At 39.9% G+C, this 23876-nt stretch overlaps 1 protein-coding gene across 1 annotated transcript in view; it reads right to left on the bottom strand.

Annotated features, from left to right (window-relative positions):
- The window catches only part of CPEB4 (cytoplasmic polyadenylation element binding protein 4), a 40220-nt gene extending 18503 nt beyond the window's left edge, over positions 1 to 21717 (bottom strand). Inside the window, exons 1-2 of the mRNA XM_075102452.1 lie at positions 20354 to 21717; positions 10291 to 10372 (exon numbers count right to left, since the gene is read on the bottom strand). Of these exons, the coding sequence (XP_074958553.1) occupies positions 10291 to 10372; positions 20354 to 21475 (1204 nt within the window). The 5' untranslated portion in view covers positions 21476 to 21717. The remainder of the gene's footprint in view (positions 1 to 10290; positions 10373 to 20353) is intronic.
- Positions 21718 to 23876: the final 2159 nt, after the last annotated feature.

Genomic DNA, 23876 nt, shown 5'->3' with positions numbered 1-23876 from the left:
TATGACTTCTGGAGAACAGACAAGAACTTATAAAAACATCCAGTCATTCCTCTCAATACATCTTCCAGTTTATGATACGGAATAATTGGCAGCATTTATCTTTTGAACACTTAAAACTGTCACTATGTTCACTTTAAAAATAAAAAATGAAAGGCAAAGTTTGCAACTGGGAAAAGGAGAAGCATTACACAGCTCTGTCAGCAAAGAGCAAATCAGGTTCTCAGCCACAGAACTACTTCAAATGTGGCAACTTCAGTAAATTCCAGAATACACACTAATGATGGACTTTCTGACAGGGGAAAGGAAAGAATGGGATGTCATATGCTAAAAATCGCTAGACAGAATTTATTTTGTAAGTGACAAGAACAATTTATTTAACCTATGATAGAATTTATTGAACAACTTGTTTAAAAACATATGGAAAAGGTGCAAAAACTTCACAGACCTCCCATTCACAGTCATGGTTCACATGCACTCTGTTCTGGATTCTTTATACGTCGCATTTTGCCTCAAGAGATGCTGGTATCTGCCTATACCATCATACCTATACCATGAATTCTGCCAATGCTTTAATGAATAACCTGAAATGCAATTCTTCCATGTGACTTGCAAGAGCTGGATTTACGCTGGCATATGCTTACACGCCACAAGATTTAAAACAAGAGTTCCTTAAGTACAATAATAGGTTCAAAGCAATTTATTTTTGTCTGTGGAAGGAATGATCACAAGACAGTCTGGAATGCAACATGAGGGCTTTGTTTCTTTTTCAAGCATCCTCTTAGTTTCCTCCCCAAAAATAAGGAAACAGTAACATAAGCAAGTCAACAACAGGTATGCTCAAGTCTCTGCAGCATAACATTTCCCCATTCTTCATTTTTACAGTAGCCAGCATAGATAAGACACTATTTTTTCCAGTAATATATGTGAAAAACTTCCCCACACCCAATCGAAATGGGAAGAGAAACAGAAAACTGTATTTTAAAAGAAACAGCACTTTATTTCCTCTGTCTAGATTCAAAATGGTATACAGGACCAGACACCAACATTATTTATTATATAAAATGACACATGAACCACCAAGACATTCTTTAGAATGCTTTCAGAAAGCTATCCCCATCTCCCTCATAATTTCTGCACTAACACTAATGACAATATGAAGACTTGTATGTAACATTACTATAAATTATTGGGAATTTATTAATGTATTATAAACTGTTTTATATATTTGATTCTATTCTATCATAGATAGTCATATAGTGATTCATACGACTATCTAATCATTGGTCCACTACTCAGTCTATCATAGTCATTCTATCACAAGTATCCCCATGTTCCATACACAAAATTTATGTTTTTCTTATACCTATCCAATCTGACTGCTGAGCTGGGATTCTTGTTAATAGGACTTCTAAGAAAAGTTGAGAGAATACCATTCCCTGTACCTCTAAAGACACTTGACATTTGCACACCTACAGATGGCACATGACTGCTCCACTCATCTAAATGTCCAACTATCAACACTACAGAGAGAAAAAAAAAAACAAAACCAAATAAACTAGCATCACAGCTAACCAATCTGCATTCCAACAACACACTAAGACAAGTAGATAAATCTACTGTAAGATGTATTTTCAGATCCACCTCATCAATAGCTCTCATCATTCTACCTAATGTTGAATTAAAATAAGAGACATTGAATACAGAAATTATATATGCATAACAATTCCTTCTCAAAATATCTGAAGTAATTGATGCAAAAGTCAGATTTCAGGCTGCTGCATAGTCACTCTTGGGTATATGCAAAGACTGACAACTAGTAGAAAGTGTTTCTGTATGACTTTCCTAGGAGCTTGTTCCCATTTACACTTACATGCCATCAGTCATCTCATCTGTTTCCAAAACTCATCCCCATTCTCATTATACCTCCCATTTCTTCTTCATCTCCAGGTTTAAGAAAAGCACTTCAGGCTTTTCTGTCTGCTCCTTTCAGGCCATTTCTAGCCTGATAAACATGATGGCAGAGAGTATGCAAAACATGGCTAACAAAAGACAATTCAACACCAAGGAAAAAAGTGAACAAAGTGAGCAAAAAGATGAAAGACAGGTAGTTTCAGCAGTTTGGGAAGGGAGGTGGGCAAGCTCTCGGTCTTCTAAAACAAGGAACTGACACTACTCATGGAGTACAGCTCCAAATTAATGGCTGCTTTGAACATGATTCAGAATGGTCAGAGATTATCAAAGAAGAATTCAGAAAATAAAAAAGGGAAAAAAACCAAAACCAAACATTTGCTGGACAGTGAAACTGAACAAGGCAGAAGATTAAACACACTTTTAAAAAAATTGAATTTAACACAGACAAAAATACAAGAAAGCAAGCAAGAAAACCTTAGAAAGGTTTTAATCAGATTAGCAAGGCTGCTGTCATGGAATTCAGCACAATTTTGTTGGCTGTAACACTTTTCAAGATCAAATCACTGATTTAGACATTAAATTTTTTAGGAGTATTTCAATGTTTTGTTGTGTTTTAAAAATCTCTAACTGCCACATCGCTTGCAGCACACACATTCCTAGGCAATATCTTGTTCAAGGAGTATGAAAGGCATTCAATTTTCCATACAGACTCTGGAGATGGGATGGCATGGCAAGGGGCCCATGAGAAATGTTTCAAGACTGGACAAAAAAAACGTAGGTCTCATACTCCCATGAAGTTAACAGGAATCCTAACACTGATTTCAAAGCTAGACCAGGATCAGAAAACGCTGGGATATTTGTACTGCTTTGTGGTGTCAGGGGAAGGAATTTCCTGGCCTCAAAGGGTAGTTACATTAATACCCTCTAGCTTATTTCTCAATGGCCCCATTTTAGACAGATAGCATAAATCAAGGTGGTGTTCTTCCTCAGATGAATACCTCAAAATCCTGCAGCAGTGAAGTATAAACATCTAGTTGTTTGACATCTGCATTATCAAGATCTGTATTCCTATAAAAACACAGGTATTATCACAAAGTTTAAACTACTCAGTAATTCTTGTGTGAAAGTAGTACCAGTAGAGGTAACCACCAGTATCTGTTTCCTTACCTTATTTTCTTCCAGTATAATATTTAACATCATGTATATTTAAGTCAAACTCAAGTTCTCAATGCACTTCCGAAGACAAATAAATGTCAAAATTTTGAAAAATTCCCCAAACTGAGGAGCACCATAACCTACAAACTACTTCCCACACACTTTAAGAATATCAATAAATACAAGGGAATTAATTTAATGTCAACAGTAATTCACCTCTTCCAACTGATGTTTTCCATCATTGGAAACAAATACTGAATTGCTACATTTCACTACATAATTTGGATTGTGCTACAGTTTCCCAAATTATTCCAGATGACTGCAAAAATGTGTATTATACTGTCTTAAATGTTGCATCCCTGTCCTGGGATTTTTGCACTTTTCTCTGTAATAAAAGAATTTGCAGCAAATAGTAAACCAAGCAGCAGTAACTTAACTACTGCTTTATTTTTTAAATCAGTGTACATGGATACAAACGGTTTAAATTATTTATTAGGTAATGCACAATGTTTTCTGAGATAGTATAAATGTGTCTTGGCTTTTCACAGTTGATAACAGAAAATTAAGGTGGCAAAGCCAAGGAATAATCAGGTAAAAAAATCTCAAAAGTCTTAACCTAAATCACACTCTGCCTCAGGGCAACCTGTGTTCCAGTCCACATACCTCTTCCAAAGAAGGGGCAAATTCTCATTTCATTTACATCCACCTGAACGCTGCCAATTCCAAACTGCTATAAATTAAAACCCTTCTTTTTTTTTAAATCACCTCATTTTCTTACGGCGTACGGTGCCACAAAACCAGGCAATCACTTGATAACTTAGAAATCGATCTAGTTTCAAGACTTTAACCGTCCAAAATATCCTGGATACACCCATGTTCTTTCTCTTGCTACAGAAATAATTCACACCCTGTACACTCGCGCTGCTGATGGGCCTGTGGGTTTTGTAGGTGAGGAATCAGAAGCCTGAACTATGGAGGGGACAAAAAAAAAAAAAAAAAAAAAAAAAAAAATAGGGCGCCTGCCTGTGACTTTAAGAACACAGCCATATTAAACGTCTCCATTGTTGTTTAATAGTGGTATTACACAAATTCAGCAGAGCACGCAGGCTTCAGCATGCCTTCAGGAAGCACAACACAAACCACGACCTTTAAATCAGAGCTCAAAGGAGAGAACACTCCAAACAAAGTTACTGGAACCTGCCAGTAAGGGTGAAAGTCCGCGGTATTTTCCTCTCTCTCCCTCTAAGTACAACACAAGTCTCGTCAACTTGCAGCAGCCCCAAAGTCCAGCACAGGCAAAAGGGTCGGCTACAATGACGAAGCAACGCCTGCGGTCGCCCACCGCTGAGCACAGCCCTAACGCGAGCAACCCCGCCAGCAGAGCAACGATACCTCGCGGCGTGGGATCTCCGGGGGCCAGGGCGGCGGGCCCGGGCCGGGGGACGCCGCGGGGCGCAGCGACGGCGCTCGGGAGAGTCCACAGGGGCGACGCGGCAGGGGGGTTCCTACATCCCCTCCTTTCTGAGGGGCCCCCCCAAACCAGAGATCGGGCGTGCAGAAGGGGCTGGTTTTTAAACTATAGTGCTTTAATCCGTCTTTCGGTGGGCTGCCGCTTTCAAAACAATTTCTCTTCGCCCCTGACTGGAATGGAAAGGCGCTCACCTCCACCGGGCGGCATTTGGTAGTGGCGGGGGGCCGCCGGCGGCGGGTGGGCAGCGCGCAGGGACCCGCCGGTACGGCCCGTCGCCTCCCAGGGAAGCGTGGTGAGCCGGGGCTTTACTTGAATTGCTCGGTGCACAGCATCTGTGTTCTGGTCCTCTTACTTTTTGCAAGTCTGAGGCATGATTTTTTTGTTTCAAATCAAGTTTCGCCTTTCTAAGCCTCATCGAATTTAACGTCTCTCCCAAAGAAGCACGTAGTTCGAGCCACAAAACCGAACGTCAATTTAAATGAGAAAGCTGCAAGTTTATTAGATAATGGCCAATGACTGTAACATCATACATTATGTATGGTTGTGATTACTTCTATGTAAGGTTAGATTCCAATCTATGGTTTGATCTCAGTATTTATTACTGGAAGATTTCTGTTCGTTCCTGTTGCCCCGGGGGATTTCATTTTCTTACTAGATTGTTGGCTGTTTCTAAATAAAGGCTCTGGTAAACCCCAAATATTGGAAAGGCAGGGATAAATCAACAAACACTTCGATTGCATAGAAAAGAACTGGGAAGAAAAGCATACCAAAAGACAAAAAAATTAAAATACTAAATATTGCCCCAAAATTTTGAATATGAGCTGCATTTGGAAAGAGAGCATGCCTTTACTTGTTACTAGCCGCTACAACACTTCCCCTGTAACCCTGCTGAAACTAGGGGACTGCAACAGGAATGGGAGCTGCTGATTTCAAATAAAATTCACAGGGACTGTGCTTCCCCCATCACAGCTCCATCAGCATGGCTTGTAGTTTATTGCTATTAGACCCAGTTCAGCAATATTTTGAGATAATAAAACAATTGGTTTTCCTCTTAATTAATATGCACTCAAGTCTGCAAACCCCATTAGCCTTTCCTAGTTACTGCATAGGAGATAAAATTCAAGAAGATCCTGGGTAGGAAACATTCAACACAGTAATGCATTGACAGTTTCCAAAGACAGTTACGGTTTGCCGTCTGCAAAGAATTGTCTACAGCCTGGGGCAGTAGAAGCGAAAGTTTTGTGCATTTTGTCCTAAATTGGATACATTAAAAGTTGCAAACAAGTAATCCTTAGATCAGATTGCTCTGAGACAAGGCACACAAATGAGATCAATCGCCAGTTCTGCTCTTGGAAGTCTGAGGTACGACCACCACGGTTCCCCTGAGAGCTCGCTCCCGTACAAGAGGCAGCGGAGGCGTGAAGATGGACTGCTGCATCAGTGCAGACGTACACATTTAGCAGAGGCCTTTGCCTTTCAGAGCTCAGTAACTACGTCACATACCTCCTCGCACAGAACAAGAGTAGGGAAGAAATGTCAATCCTAGCCACCAACTTCAAACATTACTCAATGCTATGAAAACAAAGATGGGTTTAAAATTTAAGAAAAACCTCAAAATCTATTATTTTAAAATAGCTCAGATTTTGTCCAGTGCATGTACAAAGGACCACTTCCCCAGAAAGAATTGTAACTTTTGCTATTTCGCCCTTGGCAAAAATTGGGCCTGACTCTCACCAGATTCTCATTAATTTTCTGGAGCATACAGGAAACCAAATGGCCTGTTCTATTCAATTACTACAAATATGTTGCATAATCCATACAGCTAGAAAAGAAACAACTAGTTCAGTTTCTTATCCAATATTCATAAAATGCTCTCAGAATTATTTTGATCCCTTTCATCAAAGAACACTTTCTAAGTTCTACCTACTTTCTTCACATCTGAAATAGTTTTTCAGATCAATGTTAAGGGGCTGATGATTGCTTTAAAAATACAGTTAGGTATATCCACTTGCTCTGAGAAATCCTTAATGGTGCCAGTTCTCACCATTCTGGCTTTCTTATCTCTGAAATTTAGAGCTGCTGTTTGACTCCTCTCTCTCAGTGTCTGTATGTATACCCTGACCTTACCCTACTTCTAAAACCTTCCCTTTTGTGCAGAAGTATGTTTAGTGACTATTTCAAACTCATAGCATTCATGCGGCTACTGAGCTATTCACACCCAAATTTTACAGGAGTGCTTCGCAGTACTAGAAGCAGATGTACTAGCCTGCTTCTTTAATCCCTTTCACCTTGCATAATTTCCAGGCAATAACATTATATCCTGAACTGAACCATAGGATATTTCAGTCATAAAACAGCCTGCAGTTATAAAGTATTTAAAGACATTTCAGTGTCACTTAACAAGGAAATATTTAGTCAATCTACTACTATTACAGTAATGCTCAAATTGCCATCTGGAAGACCCAGATTCAAAAATCAGTCTCTGGATCCCAGGCTCAGCTCATGAAGGCCAAATACATTGTAAAGAAGATGCAATTAGTCTCCCGGGAAAGGTTTCTGCAGGCTGTCATTGGCTATGCAGCATGCAGCACACTCGTGTGGATAAAAATAACATATTGAAATGGCAGCTGCTCAGCAAAGGAAGAAGATTTCAGCAGGGATAAAAATATACCTTAAAAGAGGGGAAAAAATGGTACAACGCCTATCAAAAGCGTTAAAAGGTAATATTGCATGTACTGAATCAATGATACTTAAGATTCGACTTTGAACTTCAAGCAGGAAAGGCTATTTATTTCATATAGCAAGACAACCCAATAACATAATTGTTACTGTCCTAAACAAATCCAAGGCTAGCACAGCCTAATCACCTCAGTCAAGAAGAACTCACTGTGAATGGATTTTGTTAGAATTTGAAGAATTCCTACTTATAATTTTGTTGTAGGATCCAAAACCTGCTGCTCTGAACATACCATTTAAAGACAGAAATTATTTCCAAGAGACAGCAGGTTCCAATCTGTGACTGGTATCTATTATCATATCCATACTCTCTAAGTTGTTTTGAAGGTATATTTTAACACAGTACCTCTTTCTCTTGGAGTCCATCACTGTATCAAAGGGGGTGGTGTTAGCATCACATACTGAACTCTTGTTGAGTCAATATTAAAGCCTCCCAAAGACTCACAAGATAGCAGTGAGACCTATTAGATCATCTAAATTATTTCCATGCCATTCTGAGATTGCTCTCCACTGTATGTTTTATTAGTGTCTTACTCAGGCTATTTTTAAAGTCTCAAACCCAGAAGCTTTTCCTTTCTGAGAGTATCCAACTTTAGTTTAAAAGCACTGTAATCACTGATTAACCCATTTAAAATGCAAAACAAAAAACTTTTTATGGATCTGCTTATTTAACTGCAAGTGTTTGAAATTCAAGCAAGATTTGAACTGACAACAACAATTTGTCAAATATTAAGATTTCTAGATCCAAGGTTTCTAAAGATTCCTTTCAGTCAGTTTAAATAAAGGTGAGGCAAGAAAAGTGAAAACAGGAGACAGAATTTGTTCACAGACCAACTGATACAGATAGAAAAAAACCACAGAAGGCTTGTGATCACACAAGCCCTTCTTCAGACTTGACTTGAAATACATTTTGTACCAGCAAGTTACAATTTTTTTCCAGCTGTTATCAGTTGGTTTAACTAAAGGTGTTCCTTCTGCTTACCAATCCCGCCCTACTTACAGATTGTCACTGCAGCATTACCACAACATGGTAGATGCTCATTTGAATAAGGATCCATTCCTAAGTATATTCCAGCAAATTAGTTACTGTATTAAGTCTGCTATGCCAGATAAGCAGTAGTCAAATTCAGTGTACTGCATATTTCACTATAAGAAAACCATGTTTTTGCTGAAGAAATCCTTGTAAAATGAGACTTCACTACAAAGTATTTCAGGTAGGATCACTTAAATTTTCCATCTGAGTTTTGAGGCTTTTTCTTTATAGTTTTATAACTATTAACCATGAAGCAGAACAATTTATAAAGAACTTAGGAAATCATTCCCAGAACAAGACCTGATTGATATTACTGTGTTCCAGTATGATACCATGCACACAAAACTTTAGACAAACCACAGATGAGACTGCAGAGGGGATTAACAATCAAGCTCAAGCAGGAATTAACGTGTATCAGAACTACACGTATTCTTTGCTGACACACTTATTCCATCATTCTTAAAACACAGTAAGCACTTCAACTGCAAATAATTTTTTCAAAGCATTTAAACTAAAAATCATACTACTGTACAGAAATACCCTTGTTTAGTTGCTGAATACATATGAACCTGACTTTGTTAAATTCAAATTTAAAGGGAAATCTTATTTGTTCTACAGCCATGTCGCCGTGGGTTGTTATCTTGCCAGATTTCAGCAGGTAAAACCTGGGTTGGACCTGCCTGAGAGTTGAACAGAGGTTCTCAGGGCAAATCCCAGGTGCTGCAGTCAAGGAAGGGCACCTGATTCTTGGTTCACTCTACAACGCGGAGGGCATAGGATGTTGCCAGGCAGCATATAAAACAAATGAAACCTATTACTGCTTGTCATTAATAAAAGCCTGGCCCCTACCACATAAGGGGGGGAATGTATTTTGGTTGTTTAATTCATTTGGCATTACTTTCACCTAGATCAAGCTCCCCTTGTCATTAATATATGAAAGTGTATTTTTTGGTGTTTCTCATCACCCCGAATTGCTGCACAGTACTGGGGACGTGTAATGCAAGCTGCATTTCAGACCACAGTGAATGCAATAAATGCAAGTTATTGCTAGTTTATGAAAATTTGGTCTTCTGAGCAAGAATCACTGTTAAAACAAGTCAGATTTCATTAACACCACAAGCCATGATATCAAAAGAAATTTGCTTTCAGAAACCACAAATGCAGGCTTGTTTTTTTAGTGGTCTCATGACTGGTAACAAAACTGAACGCTTAGATAATGAGCATAAGTAAGTGTTTGACTACTTTTACTTATACAAGTAACTGAAATAGATTACTCATTATAAAGAACAAGAGTAAGAAACTAGACTTCTGAATTGCATACCATAAGCAGTTTCTGTTCAGGTTTAGATTATGTAGACAATGTTTTGAATACTTTGTAAGTTGAGGTATTTTCAAAGAAAGATTACCTTTGCCAAAAAAAAAAAAAGTTAAATCCCAACTGCAAGTCAGTTCAACCCCCTTTTCCTCTCCCAATGCTACAAAGAATTCTGCAATTCAAGGCAGCAACAAAAAGAGAGGTAGAGAACTAAAAAAATTGTAATTAAATATTCGGTGTTCTTCTCAAAATGGCATAGATAAACCTCATTCTTCCCCAAGACAGAAAGAACTATGACTTCAGCAGGAAAACACTGTTAAGCAAAATGTTACATCTCACTGAGCTGCACAAGATTCCCAAAGTTGATCATTTTTACAGGCTGCACACATTGTATCTATTAAAAACAACACTGGCAACTTACACAAAAGATCAGCTTATGTTTGTGTTTCACATTGTTTTGTATAAAGACAAAACACACTCAAGTGCTCGTGTGTTGCAATATCTTCAGCTAGAGACAACTGAAAAAAAGGGGGCCTACCCGAGCTGACTGACATGCATTAGGTGCACAATGTGACTTAACTTTTCCTAACCAAAGCTGAAGTTTTGTATTCTAAGTAAGCATGTCTTCCCAATTATTTACTGCAGGAAATAGTCTCTTTCTAAATTTACCTTTCAGTGAATCATTTTCAGCTCTCATTATGTCAATTAGCGAGTTCTCCAGAGAATGCATGTCAAAAGTCCTTGTGCGATCCTGCAAGCAAATAGAAAGCCAGTTTAGGCAACACAGTGTTAAAAACGACCATCTGAAACAAAATTTTCAGTTTTGTTCTACATTACTACAGCAGAATTAAGCAAAACCACATACACCACTAAAGTCAGTCTGATATAGGAATATTAAAAAATGGAATATTCTTAAATATTAATCTGATCTATATTTATCATAACCAATCATTTAAGAAGCCCAATTCAATATTTAGTTTGTATTCCTTGCTGTACAGTTAAACTTCATTAAAAATAATTTCACGGTTAAGAGGAGGATATACTGGGGGAGACAATTGCAAGGAGAAATCATAAAAATACATATTTCAGCCCGAGTTTAAGAAAACCTAAATCCCAGAAACACACAGAATTTCCTTCATCTAAACTACTTCCTCAACAACTGAAATAAGCTAATTTTGCAATCAGTTCAAATTCAGCATAACTATAAGGTATTCCCCACAAGCAGTAGTGTTCCCAGTAGTCTGGTTTGCTAGGTGAAAACTTAGCTCTGATTTTTAATTCCCTGAATTCACAAGTTTGGTATTCCAAACATTACTAGAACTGAAGGAGGACTCAGCAAATGGGAGGCAAGATGTCTCATGTCTCACCTTACTGTTTGATTATCTCAAGCCATTTGAAGTATACTTACCAAATATTTCTCCTTCATATTAACCAAAGCCATCATTTAACACATGCATGGTTCAGACTTTCCCAACTAAAACAATAAATTCCATATCTTATAAATCTGAAGTTACAGTAGCGTAAGACAACATAAAATATCCTGGCACTGCATTATTTTAATTAGCAAATTCAGAATAACTGAAATTATATAGAAACTTTGAAATCTTCACAGTATCATAAAAGGTCACTAATGGAGGCAAAAAACTCTCATTCCCAAAATTATTCATCTAGCCATGTTATCTATGCATTTATACGTTTGGACATTTGTAGAAACACTAGTATAGAATTTTATACAATTATATTAATCCACCTTGAATTTAATTTTTCTGTGTCCAAGAACTCTAACATCAGCCCTGAAGATTTTATTTCATTCCTGTTCTAAAAGATTCACCTCTGAACTGAGATCAAGCATAGAAAGTATCTGTTCAAATAAGAAAGCAAAATGTGAGGAATCCAAGACAGACATTTGCTCTGAACTCCTTCTCTACAACTATTGTTATTACAGCAGTGAATATATGTTTTTTGTCCCTAACTCTAGCCGTGAAGCTGAAATTTCTCCAAAGCATGCAGATCCAGCTTTCGTAATTTTTAAAACCAGTGGTGAAGTAAAAGACAGTATTGCGCAGACTACTGCGTATCAAGTTACAATGTCCTTTACTTCCAGTGATGAAGCACTAAAGCAGTATTGATTGCAGTGTTGCAAGAGCTATTCTTCATATATCAGACAATGATCAGTCATTTTGGACTTTAAACACCTAATACTATTTTAAGAGCAGGAACCTACTAGCTCCTAGAGTCCCAATCCATTTCCAAGTTCACAAATCATACTCTGACCACTAAAAATACTATTTTTCGATTAAATTTTCTGATTTTTTCCTCTCTTTAGAACAGCCTATCACTGATGCAGAAGAGGTGAAGTGTTTCTATCCAGATGTGCTGCATTTCAAATAGCATTAGAAAGACCAGAGTTCAGAACCATTTGCTTTGTTAGGCTAGCCCAATAACAAGTTTGCTATAAAAAGCATAGCTCTGCCCTGTCTCTCCACAGTATTTATTTCCTTGGTCATTTATATTACAAGGTAACTGAAGCACCCTACAGAATCTATCAGAAGCATTTAAATTCTTAAATTCTGTGTTTTATTTTCACGCATTTCCTACTGGTTTCTTCCTTTCCAAGTAGCATTTAGGTTTTGGTTTATATATTGCTAGTTCAGAACTAGTTACACTAAAACTCTAATTACAATAAAATACCTCAGCAGGGTTAAGCAAGTCCTTGGGTCTGCACCCTGGACCCATCAGGATCTAACAGCTGTGTAACTCAGAAATGGATGCTAGAAGATAATCTCTACATTTTCAGAAGTCCTCACAACATGACAAAAATAGCCTAAAACACAGGTGGGAGCATTTTCTGAAAACCTGGCATCCCTCAGTAGCTACTCCTTCTTCCATTCTGGCTTTCATACTGTATTGTGTTTCTCTGTGTGGAATTAACCTCAAGTCCAACCCATGAACAGCTACAACATTCTTATTTCACAAAGTGCAGAACTTCAGTAGTTCCAAGTCTTTGTTGAATTTGTGGCACTTAACATTGCAGTCGTCTGAGAGACACAAAAGAAGAAACCCAAGCTGAGTAATTTCTAGTTTACTGTGCTGTGTATGTGCTGGAATACATGAGCCTGAAGATAGTCTCTTGCCTCTAAAGTGTCTTTGTTGGGTCAGGTTGAGCTACAGTAGCAAACAGAGGGTTTTGCTGCAGTGGTTAAGTTTTTAATATTGTGAACAGACAGTTTAAACATTTGGGAAAAAAAATGGAATTGAACTGGTTAGCTGTTAGGGACACCACATTCTCCAATGGAAGCTTTTTGTGGTAAGGCATTTATAGTTTTCCTCTTCTGAGTGAACCAGCTAGCTGTCACTTTTGTAGCGGAAGGTCTGTAAGGTTCTAATCATACTGCAAACATTTTAAAACACGACCTTGCGCATCAATACAGAAAATTCCTACCTGCAGCTATTTGCAATCACATAAAAAGGCTAAAATATGCCCCACATTAATACTCATGCTCTCCAGTGGTTCCAGTAACTTCTCATAGCAACGGAGAAGACTGCCATAGGCTAGAGCGCCCTCAAAATGTTGATATGCTACTACCTATTTCTTGCCTGTCTTTCAGCATATCTAACTACCATTGTCAATTCATGATGCTGAATTGCCCCAGCCGCAACACCCTTGGGAAGATCAGTCTTGTTCCTGGGTTTTTTGAGACAGTTTGCTCTTCCACGTCTCTCCTTATTAGGCAAACCATGTTAACCACAACTACTACTGTTACAGTGATTTTGGATATATTCCTGAAATTAGCGCAGCAGTCCACGTCTCTGGAAAATCAGAGTAATTCAAGAACTTGGTATATAAGCAAACCTGTGTACATGTATCTAATGAAAATATGTCAGTCATGTATGTCCTAAATAAAGACCAGCCAAAATGCCATGCTCAACTGGTTCAGAGGTTGGCACAGTGCTTATTATAAAAGAACTCCATTAATTTAGTTGACTACTTGCCCTGATACTGAAAAGGTCCACACTATTAGAGAAAGTCACCATTAGTAGGTTTTTAGAATTTTTATACAATTCAAAGACCTTTTATTCTGAGACTGCTTTGAAAACAGTAGCACAGATTTTGCCAGGCTTAACTTCCAAGATAGTCAGCATATTTTACCAGAAACACTTATTATATCTGAACTATATATATGTATTATATACCTAACCGAAAAAAAAGACTGATGACAGGTTAGTGGTAGTGGCCATATTGCTGAAGAAATGTTTTACTATACATTTAATTCCATAACATCAAAAAAGCTGTACCAGTCAAGATATTGATCATGAGCTTAATTAAATGTGAGCTAATCCCAGGTACACGTTAGTTGTGAGTTATAAGGCATGTACATCACACTGTACTTAGGAAAAAAACCTGATGTTTTCTTCAAGAGACTTCATGTAGAGAGAATTAATAGCAATATGGTGGTGTTTTTAATCGATCAATTCACAAAGTTACAGTGCTTTCCATGGAGCTGGATTGCTTACTGTATACTTTTTTATTTATTTATAAAGAAAAGGTACAGGGGTAATGACCACCCTGGAATAAAGCAGAGTATGTACACTTCAGTAACAAAGTAAGTTAACTACAGCCTGATATTATTTACCCAGGTTGATCACAAGAGCTTGGCTTTACACGAGTTTGTTTAGGGCATCTAAAATTTTGCTTTATCAGAGGGCTTAAAGGGCACGCACATTTATCCTTGGGAAACAGAACAGAGGCAGAAAGACACCAGGTTGAACACAAGGCCACCAAAAAAAGAAAAAGCCAACCAAAAAGAAATAAATCAACCTGCAATCTTAATACATGACTATGTTTTAAATGTCAGCCAACTTTTCAAAAGGCATTCGTTAAACAATTTTTAATAAGCAGTATTGTTTTCACAATAATATATAAGAGGTGACAGCTCGCAGATCTGGATAGGAGAGCGCTATCAAGACTGTAAATATTCTACAACAGCATATACAACAGTTTTGAACTATACACTGGCCAGCTCTGTCTGCGTAAAAATAAAATTATTCTGATTCTCCTACTTCCTAGAAATCATTTGTAAGGATATAGAGTGCTTATAATAATGCAAGCTCATTGTTAAAGCATAGAAGTAAAACTCAGGACTTCATGCCACAACTTTGTAACTGCATTCATACAGCATGGGCAAAGCACTTCACCTCTGTAACTACAGTGGTTTCCCCACTAGCACCCAGACAGATTATTTTATGTTCTTGTCTTGTAAAAATGGCGCCACTTGTGAATAGGAAATCACTAAATTCTAATTCCTATTCCAATTTTATTTTCAAAGTTCAAAGACATTTCATTCCAAAAAGAAAGTCACTTGGTACTGAGCATGTATGATATATACTGGGACATCCTCCTATGCAAAAGACACTAAACATGAAATTCTCATGCACAGGAAGATCATAGTTTGCACTTGAAAATCACATACCTAAACACTCCTCCTACACATCAGAAAAATGTACATCTAACTTAACTATTGAAGTTCAGATTCATTATATTTAATCTGCACCCACAACATTATCATCACCTGAACAATTAAGATTCCAGAACCTAAGAGTTTTTATTCAGTGCTTCTCACGATGGGCCTCCCCATGCTACAAACCCAAATAGTACAGAAAGTAAAGCCCAGCAGCCTGGCGAGGTATGAGCACTTGCTGGTAGCTAAGGCTGTGCCTAATCTTATAAAGTATGATATTGCTGAAGACCGAGGCATCAATAATAATGCAAAGTATGCCATTACATTAAGCAATTTATTGAGGGTGATTAAGCAATATTTATGGAATAGGTGTAGTTGTAAAACTGGGAGTTAGTTATATATTTAAATCTTGTCAAACCAGAATACTTGTGAAAATTAGAAAACTCACAACTACATTTGCCACTCTCATTATAGCATGGGAAGCTTGAAACTTTCTGAAACCTTGTACTTATTTCCCACAATTAAAAAGCCTTGTGTCTCAGGCAAAGGAAGGTGTGTAGGGAGAGGTAATACTGCAGGTACTAAACACAAGTTTCACATTTCTCTTTTAATTGTGAAGCAAATTTGGACTTGATTATGCTTCTGGGTAAGCTTCTCCTCCTTCCCACCATGCTGCAAATGCTGTATTCCAGCTCCCAGTCCAGTATCCAGTGAATTAAAGGCTTTGAATAAACAGGTTTTTCCTGAAAGGATGTTGCTGTATGCTGCCCTGATCACCTTTTATAGCTTCACCAGGGAACAATAAGAAAAAGCTGGAAAAGTTATGTGATGCATAACATAGGAGTTTTTCTGGGAGAGAACACTTTTGGTTTAGTCAAACTTGAACTTTTTTTTTAAGTGTTAGAAATTACAGACCTTTATAAAAATTTCCAGTTACATGTCTGATTCTATTTTAGCCACATATTAAATTTTTTATGTATCTTCTAGAAATTATTTTCCACAATATCTTGTGTTCTCAATCTTTGCGCTGGGCTGCTAAGTATGCAATTTTCAAAGCAAAATGCTTAATAAGAGTACTCCTTTTAATCTTAGGAAAATACAGACATAATTCAAATAGCTTCTAACAAAAGCTCTCTTTAAAAAGAAACCCTGAGGTCAAAAACACACAGGAGGGCCGAAGCCGAAGTATTAACGTCAGTAGTAAGTTTATAAAACAAGAACAGTGTTAACTTCCACAGTACTTGACTTGTGCATGTCATACCACATTAAAGTGCTTCTAATTCCACAGATCAGTAGCTGTGGGGAAGAGCATACAAAACACTAATTACTACACAGCTGATGTAGTTATAGAAAAATGGGTGAACAGACATTTAAAAATCCAAATTCAAGTATTTGTTCTATTTTAAAATGATAGCTTGAAATTTCTCAGAATAATTGCTGTTGCTGGAATAAAAATAAAATTCTGCAAAACAACTAGCCTTATTTTATGCAACGAGCCATCATGATTTACAAACAGGTTCTTCAAAAACAAAGAACAAATATTACAATAAAGAGGCATGGTAGAGAAATTTACTTGCAAAATTCCTTCAAGAGGAAAGACTGGCAAATGCATTGAAGAGATTTTTTTTTTAAAAACAAATTCACAAGGAATTGGAATAACGCATTTATTAAATCAACCCATTTCTATGGGCAAACAAATCATGATGTATAGCTCAGAATTAAAACACATTCTGTAATCACGTATGTTTTCTCAAACATCCCATATCTGCCTAAGGAAAGAGAAAGTCTCTTTGGCACAGACCCTCAATGGATTTGGAAGAGGTTATATACCTGGAAACTAGCCACTCTAGAAGAAAGGAAAAAACATTTTGAACAAGTGGATATAATGAACTGCTCTCATGTACAAAATTCTTTCAAATGAGCAGTTATTTTCAAGCCTGATTCCAGGAAGAAACACAAATTATTTGTAAGCATTTTTACAGAAAGCTGAGCACTATTGCTCAACTTGCTTTTGCCTTCAAAGACCAATTTATAAAAACATCGTCATGTAGTTGAAGATGAGTTCTGGAAACCTGGAAATGCCTATCAAAGCAAGATTTATGCATTGCATAACAGGCAGGATGTTCCACTCTCATGAGGAAGTGCAAGTACACAGCAAAAGGAAAGCCAAAACAATCTTGAGAGTAATGCTACAGTAAAATACAATTACTGAGCACTTAGTTTGTCAGTGCCACTGGGAAAGAAGCAGAAGGAACTATTTTAAAAAACCAGTAACTTTCTAAGATGCAATAGTCACAGGCAAAGCATTTTCACTTATTAATTCTCAGAGAAGGCTGCTGTATCCAAAAGACTCAATTTTAACTTTTTTTATTCAGGAACCATTTTTTCGCTTGGAGACCATTTCCTTTTCAAATGAACGTACAAAGAACAATGGCTTTTCTCTTTTCAAAATATCTTTGAAGGGCGAAGCCTGCCCAGTGGTTAAAGCACAACATCAAAGCTTAATTTCATTAACAGATCTGGTAACGGTCTTCTCCAACCTTGCTTCCAGTTCCATCTCTGCAGCAAGAGGTTCCTACAGACATGCTAGTTCTGAGATGTTATGAGACAGAATTCCAAACGAAATACACTTACAACAAAAAGCACCATGTTTTGCATGCAGCGCTCAATACCAAGGAAGCAATCATCAAATTGCAAGATAATCAACCAGATCACCACAGTATTTTCCTTTTATCTCCGCTATTTGGAATGCCCACTTCATCACAAGTGTCTAAGAGCCATGGGCAGAAATACTCCAGGTGAGCATTAATAGCTTATGGGGACGTTATGCAATGTTGTCCTCTCTGAAGAGGAAACAAGCACTTACACGTGGTTACCCTAAAATTTTCATCAAAACAGAGACTTCTGTGTTTCACCAAGCTTTGGAATAGGTAAAACCTTTGAGGGGAAAAAAGTGATCCCCAAATATTTGCAGTTGCTCCTTTACATCTTGCCTTCCAAAGAAACTAATTTTCACTAGATTGCGGCAATACTTGTTAATGATTTAAGCAGCAAACATAAATATTAAATGAAAGGGATAGTTGTATCAAATTACTCCATTATGTTGCTGCAGTAAAGACAGCTTTCAATTATCTCTGATATAGGAATCTAAGAAGATTCCAGTAACAAAATAGCCTTGTCCAGTACATGATTGCATCGTCAAGGACTTCATATATATATATATATATGCATGAACACAAATAAACAATAAGCAAAACTCCTTAATTCTGCTTTGAGTCAGGCATACAATCAGCACAGTCAAGAAAAAGTAGAGAGATATCAAAGGCCAAATTTTACATCATTTGTTTCCAGTGATTCAAAAATCCAGTATGCTTTCAAGACACAAATAACTAAGAAACCAAAGGAGCTAAAGATTTTACACAGAAAAGTTATAAAAAGCAGTTGCCCAAGATGGCTTCAAAATTAATCAGCATCTTTCTAGGTCTGCAGTGCTGAAGTCCTGTTTTGCTGCCCTGCCCTTTTCTTCACAAGTGATAGTAACAGACTGGAAAGCACTTCACTCCAACACTTTCCTTTTCTTGGCATGAAGAAGTGTCAGACTTGGTCTTGACATGTGCAGCTTCATCTCAGTGTTTACGTAAACAGATACTAACATGCTACACAAAAGTTATCTCTTTACCATGACCAAAATACACATGTACAATGTTCTATGTTTGGAACATAACCCAGAAGTCAAGGCTGACTTTGCCAATTTCCTGAAATTTCCTTGATGCCAAACCAAGCACATTTCTATCACCGCCTGTATATTTGGGCCTTATACACAACAGCAAGGACACACTTGATCTCATTCTGTCACTCTGAGCCTCAGCTATGTGTCAGGGTACAGAATGACTTAAACTGTGAGCCAAGTCTCACTGCAGTGAGGCTGAAAAAAGACCGACTCCAGCTGTGTCCCTTTTCCTGACGGTTTCAGTGTATAAATTTGGTAGGCTGGACTCAGGTTCATTATATTAATTACAGATCCTGACATTAAAGTCAATTATTACGATACATTCTAAATTTACAAGGGCTCTACCTGGTATTAAACCAACTAGTAGCTCTGCAGTAGAAAAAACGTCTCTAATGGAAAGTTAGTGCCAGCAGCTGCTCTGTTGTCAGAAGGCTGTATAGGCAGGCCCAGCAAACCAAACAGAAGCTGAACAGTTTACGAAGAACTGTGCTGTTCCTACGTCTGAATCCACAATGTCATTATTAAATATATTTGTTTCTTTAGGGTGGTTTATACCATGAGGCATATTGCACGGCTTCACCTGCAGATCTTTCGCATTATTTTAAAGTAGGTCACCCTTGTTCTTACAGCATGCCTAGAAATACTGCAATCATTTTGAAATTTCTACTTCTGCCCTCATTCAAAGATCTTGAAAAACAACCCACCAAATGTCAAAGAAGTCTTGGGTTTTTGGAGTCACCATAAAGTGGTTTACAAAAGGCACACACAAAAGCTAGATTTAACTAGTGGTCAGATGAAGAGTATTTCTGTTTAAATTTTTACTGCAAATTAGGTTCAGTATTATACAGCTCATTCCAAATTCATAAAAAGTCGGCCTAGAAGGAGAGGTTGAACTGCCAGACAACCTGCCTCCTGGCAGGGTGAGGCCATACTAAGATACAGTAGACCACCAACTGAAACTCGTCCAGATCTATTTTTGGTGATGATATAATGGCCTATAACCAAAATTTGCTGCCATTACTGAGGAAAGCAAACTGCGTAAATATTAAGTTTCAAAAAAATGCTACAAAAATCATGTCGCACTACAAGTCCATATGATACTCTAAAACAAAATACAATCACTTAATACTTTTCCTCAGATGTGGTACATTCTCAAATACTTCAGAAGGCCTCAGATCTTTCATACTTCATTAGGCACCACTTTTTTCCTTACTCTTTTTTTGCAGATATACTTAATGCTTGTAACTGAATTTGTTCATCGGCTATTTCTGAATGTAAGTATTAAGCTGAAGGAAACTGGCTAATATAGATGTCCGGTGGGCAATGGATATTTAAATGACCACCACTATTAAAAAAACCAAACATGATTCACAGCTCAGAGCATATTTCACACTATGGCATTTAAAGTTAGCCATATTTTTTGTAAGTTGCAAACACAGAAGTCATAAAATCAGACTGTACTGTCCAAACCCCCAACCCTTTCTAGGGCATTTTAATGCACTTGTGTGTCATTTTTCTTATGGATATAACAAACCACGCTCACCTGAAAAGGAAAAATGTTGTCAGCTCTATTCAAACTGTCTTCCATCCACGATTTTGGAGCAAAGGCTGAGCTGGGTCTAGCGTATTTCTGCAACTGGATATGATTACTTGCAAAATTCTTCTTTAAGGGCGAGATGGAGTTCAGGGGGGTTATCCCTCCATTCAGTCCCCTGCGGTGGTCTCGGCCTTGGGACCCACCCCACCCACCATATCCACCACCACCAGGGCTCCATGAAGATGGTGTAGGCGATGGACTTTGGTAGCTGCTCCATGGAGAAGGTGGCTTGTTAAGATTATTAGCCAAATGAGGCAACTGATTAAAAGCAGCATTTCTATGTGTGAATGGAGGTGGATGAGGACTTGCAGGAGACCTCCTCTGTTGCTGATGCTGATTGTGATGATGCTGAAAATGGGGGTGATGAGGGTGGTGTTGAGAGAGGGGTCCAATTTGGGGGGAAAAGCTACCACCAAAGCCAGGGCTGACATGATGTGGAAAATTCTGAAACAGCAGAGCACCATTATTAGCTGAGGCAGTAGGGACCCCTCCCTGGTGAAAAAAACTTGCATCTTCATTGATTATTGTAGAAGAGGAAGGAGCTATAGCTGCAGACCAGTTACTAAAACCAGTCAGAGAAGATGCAGTGGATGTCAAGGGCTGCGTGGAAGTACCTAGCCCCGAAGCCTCTTGATAATCAAATCCTGTTAACACCGGCGATTCTATTCTTATTTTCTCCTTCCCATTGCCGTTCTCTGAAGAATTATCACCCTGATTTTCTTCAGTTTTAGCTTTCTCAGGTTCAGAGAGCATGCCTGCTTCCTGACTTTGACCAGGGGAAAGCTGCTGTTTTTCTAGGGACTCTTGCTTTTCCTGTTGCTGAGTTTTAGATTTTTCTGACCCTAGAATCTCATCTTGAATATTATGGGCAGCTGGAGCAGGAAAGAGCCAAGCTGACCCAGCACTACTGCCATTGGCAGCTGTGTTATTATTTATAAAAGCAGCAGGGCTGGGGCTTGCATTTTGATGATGGTGTGGAGGCTGCAGATGTGGATGAAATCTGACTGGAAAAGCTGACTTATTTCCAGTGTTGTTTTGCACTAACACTCCAAACCCGTAATCCCCCATTGATTATATTTAGGGTTTGAATCCTCCCTGTAAGAACAAGTTGATGTTTAGTGTTTACCTTGTCCTCTTCTGAGGCAGGAATAGTAAGTATCCTGTTTTTAGCTAGATATTCCAGTTTCTCCCTCCACACTATTTATTTCAGATTTGGATAAAGATGTTTGTTTTTTGCAAAAGGTAGATCTCTTCAACTATTTAAATGTGTCAATTTGTGTCCGTTTCCTTCCTTTGGCCAGGAGGAAGGCAAAAATAAATCTTTGGTTCACAAAATAAGAGGTTTCCTTTTTCTAAAGGAAATGCACAGCAATGAGAGAAAAAGCTTCTGGGGAATAAGGATAAAGAGATTCTAACTATCCTGTTTTTTTCCTCCTCAGCAGCCTTGACTCACCCATAAATGAGTTAAAAGGGAAGAAAAAAAAATATACAATGACGTCTGGTCCCCCAACCCCTTGGCAGCAAAAAATAGATTTAAATCTGGAATAATTTAATACATCTCTATAATCTAATATATATTTGTGTCCTGTTCAAAAAGAGTCTTTGCTGTGAGGGAAAAATTTACCTCAGGATCTCAGCATTCAGAAGAGTGAAAGGGGCAGTGAGTTACAGAAGAGGCTTTTTCCCCGTGCTGCTGCGTTTAACCTATTATATTTAGTAATAATATACACTCTGTGTGTGTGTATGCGCGTGTGTCGTTGTTTAAAGGGGTAAGATCTTATCTCAGGAAATTAGTATTCTGTGTGTGTTGGGTGGGGAGTGAGTTGTGCAGGAGAAGGGTGGATTCTTGATGCTGCTCCTTTTGGGCTGGGTTTCTGAGCTCGCCAGACTCGCTTCTTATTTATGATCCAATATTTGCGTGTCCTTCACAGGAGTCCTGGCTGGCCGAAGAGGAATATTTTCATTTCAGAAATCAGCATTCAGCGTTCGGGAAAATGGAAGGGAGGGGACAGCGAGTTGTGCAGGAGGAAGGGGAAGGAGATTTTTCTTGCTCTCACTGCTGCTGGGAAGGTGGTTTCTGGTGCGGGGCTCTCCTTCCACCGAGATATGCGGGCTCCCGCAGACGAGCGAGCCCCGGCCGAGAGGCCGCTGGATATGCCTGTATGTGTTTTTCCTCCCCGGGGGCTCGGCGTCCGGCGGGGCAGGGGCGGGCGGCGCAGGCAGGCTCGGCTCGCCAGGCCCCGGCTCTCTGTGGGGTGCCCCCGCGGTGTCCCCCCTCCCTCGCAAGAGTCCTGGTGTCGGGGAAGGCAGCAGGGATATTTTTTACCTCAGGAGAGGAGCAGCCTCCGGCAGGGAGGGGAAGGTGCAGGCGGCGGGGGGCCGGGCTCCTCTCTCCCCCATGGAAGGTGTTTAACCGGTTCTCCCAAATCGCCCGGAGATTACGGGGCAGGGTCTCGGCCGCTGGGCGCAGCGGAGGGGGGGCCCGGCGGACTAACCGGGGCGCGGCGTCCGGCGGCGGCTCCTCGGAGCAGTCCTTCCCCTGCTGCGCGTCTTCTCGGCTCCAGGCGGGCTTCCTTCCCCCTCATGTAAACCGGCCGGGCACCGGGAGGGTCGCCGCGGAGGACGCTGCTGCCGGGAGGTGGAAGGAGGGGGGAGGCTCCGCGGGCGAGAGCGACAGGAGCGGGGCGGGGGGCGGGGGAGGAGGCTGCCGCGACACCGGCTCCAGAGAGTCGGGAGGTGCTTCGGTAGCCGGCGAGCCTGGCCGCGACGGGTCCTCCGCGGGAAGCCTCCGCTGCTGCTGCCGCCGCCTTGTTTTGCCTCTTTATTCTTTTTTTTTTTTTTTTTTTTTCCTGTCTCCTTCCCCTCCCCCCACCCCCCCAGCGGCCGCCGCTTCCTGCCTCGGTGCCGCAACCGGTGCCTCCCTCCTTCTTCTCCTCCTCCCCGCCCGGCCGCTGCCGAGCCCAGTCTCCTCAGGACCGAGCTGCCGCACGAAATGACAACCAGCTGGAGGAGGCAGCGCGGCACTTCCGGTTCGGCGGCGGGCGCGCCCCCGCCCCGCCCCCGGGCTCGGCTCCCCGGGCGGAGGCTCCGCCCTTGCCCCCCCGCCGCCGGCGGCCGCCTCTTCGCGGCGCCATTTTTGGTAAGGGCAGGGAACTCCCTGGCTGGGGCGGCCACCTTTGTTTTGGGTACGTCGCTTGGTAGCCATCCTAAGTAAGGGCGAAAGGTCAGACGGATGCCGGCGGGCGACCATCTTGGACTGAGGAGCGCAATTCCCGCCGCCAGCGGCCATCTTTGTGCAGGGCAGGTTGTCGCCTCGGCGCAGGGCTGCGGCGGGGCCGGGCCAGGACAGGACAGGCCGGGCTGGTTGGGGACATCCCAAGGCGGTGTCCGTTAACAGTCATTCACAGCTGTAATACCATGGCTAATATCTAAAAATAAAACCCTACCAGGAACACAGGCAGTTTGTAAC

Source organism: Phalacrocorax aristotelis, chromosome 8 (assembly GCF_949628215.1).
Source record: "Phalacrocorax aristotelis chromosome 8, bGulAri2.1, whole genome shotgun sequence".
Lineage (NCBI taxonomy): Eukaryota > Metazoa > Chordata > Aves > Suliformes > Phalacrocoracidae > Phalacrocorax > Phalacrocorax aristotelis.
The sequence above is the reverse complement of the archived record's forward strand: the minus strand, read 5'-3'. Positions and strand labels throughout refer to the sequence as shown.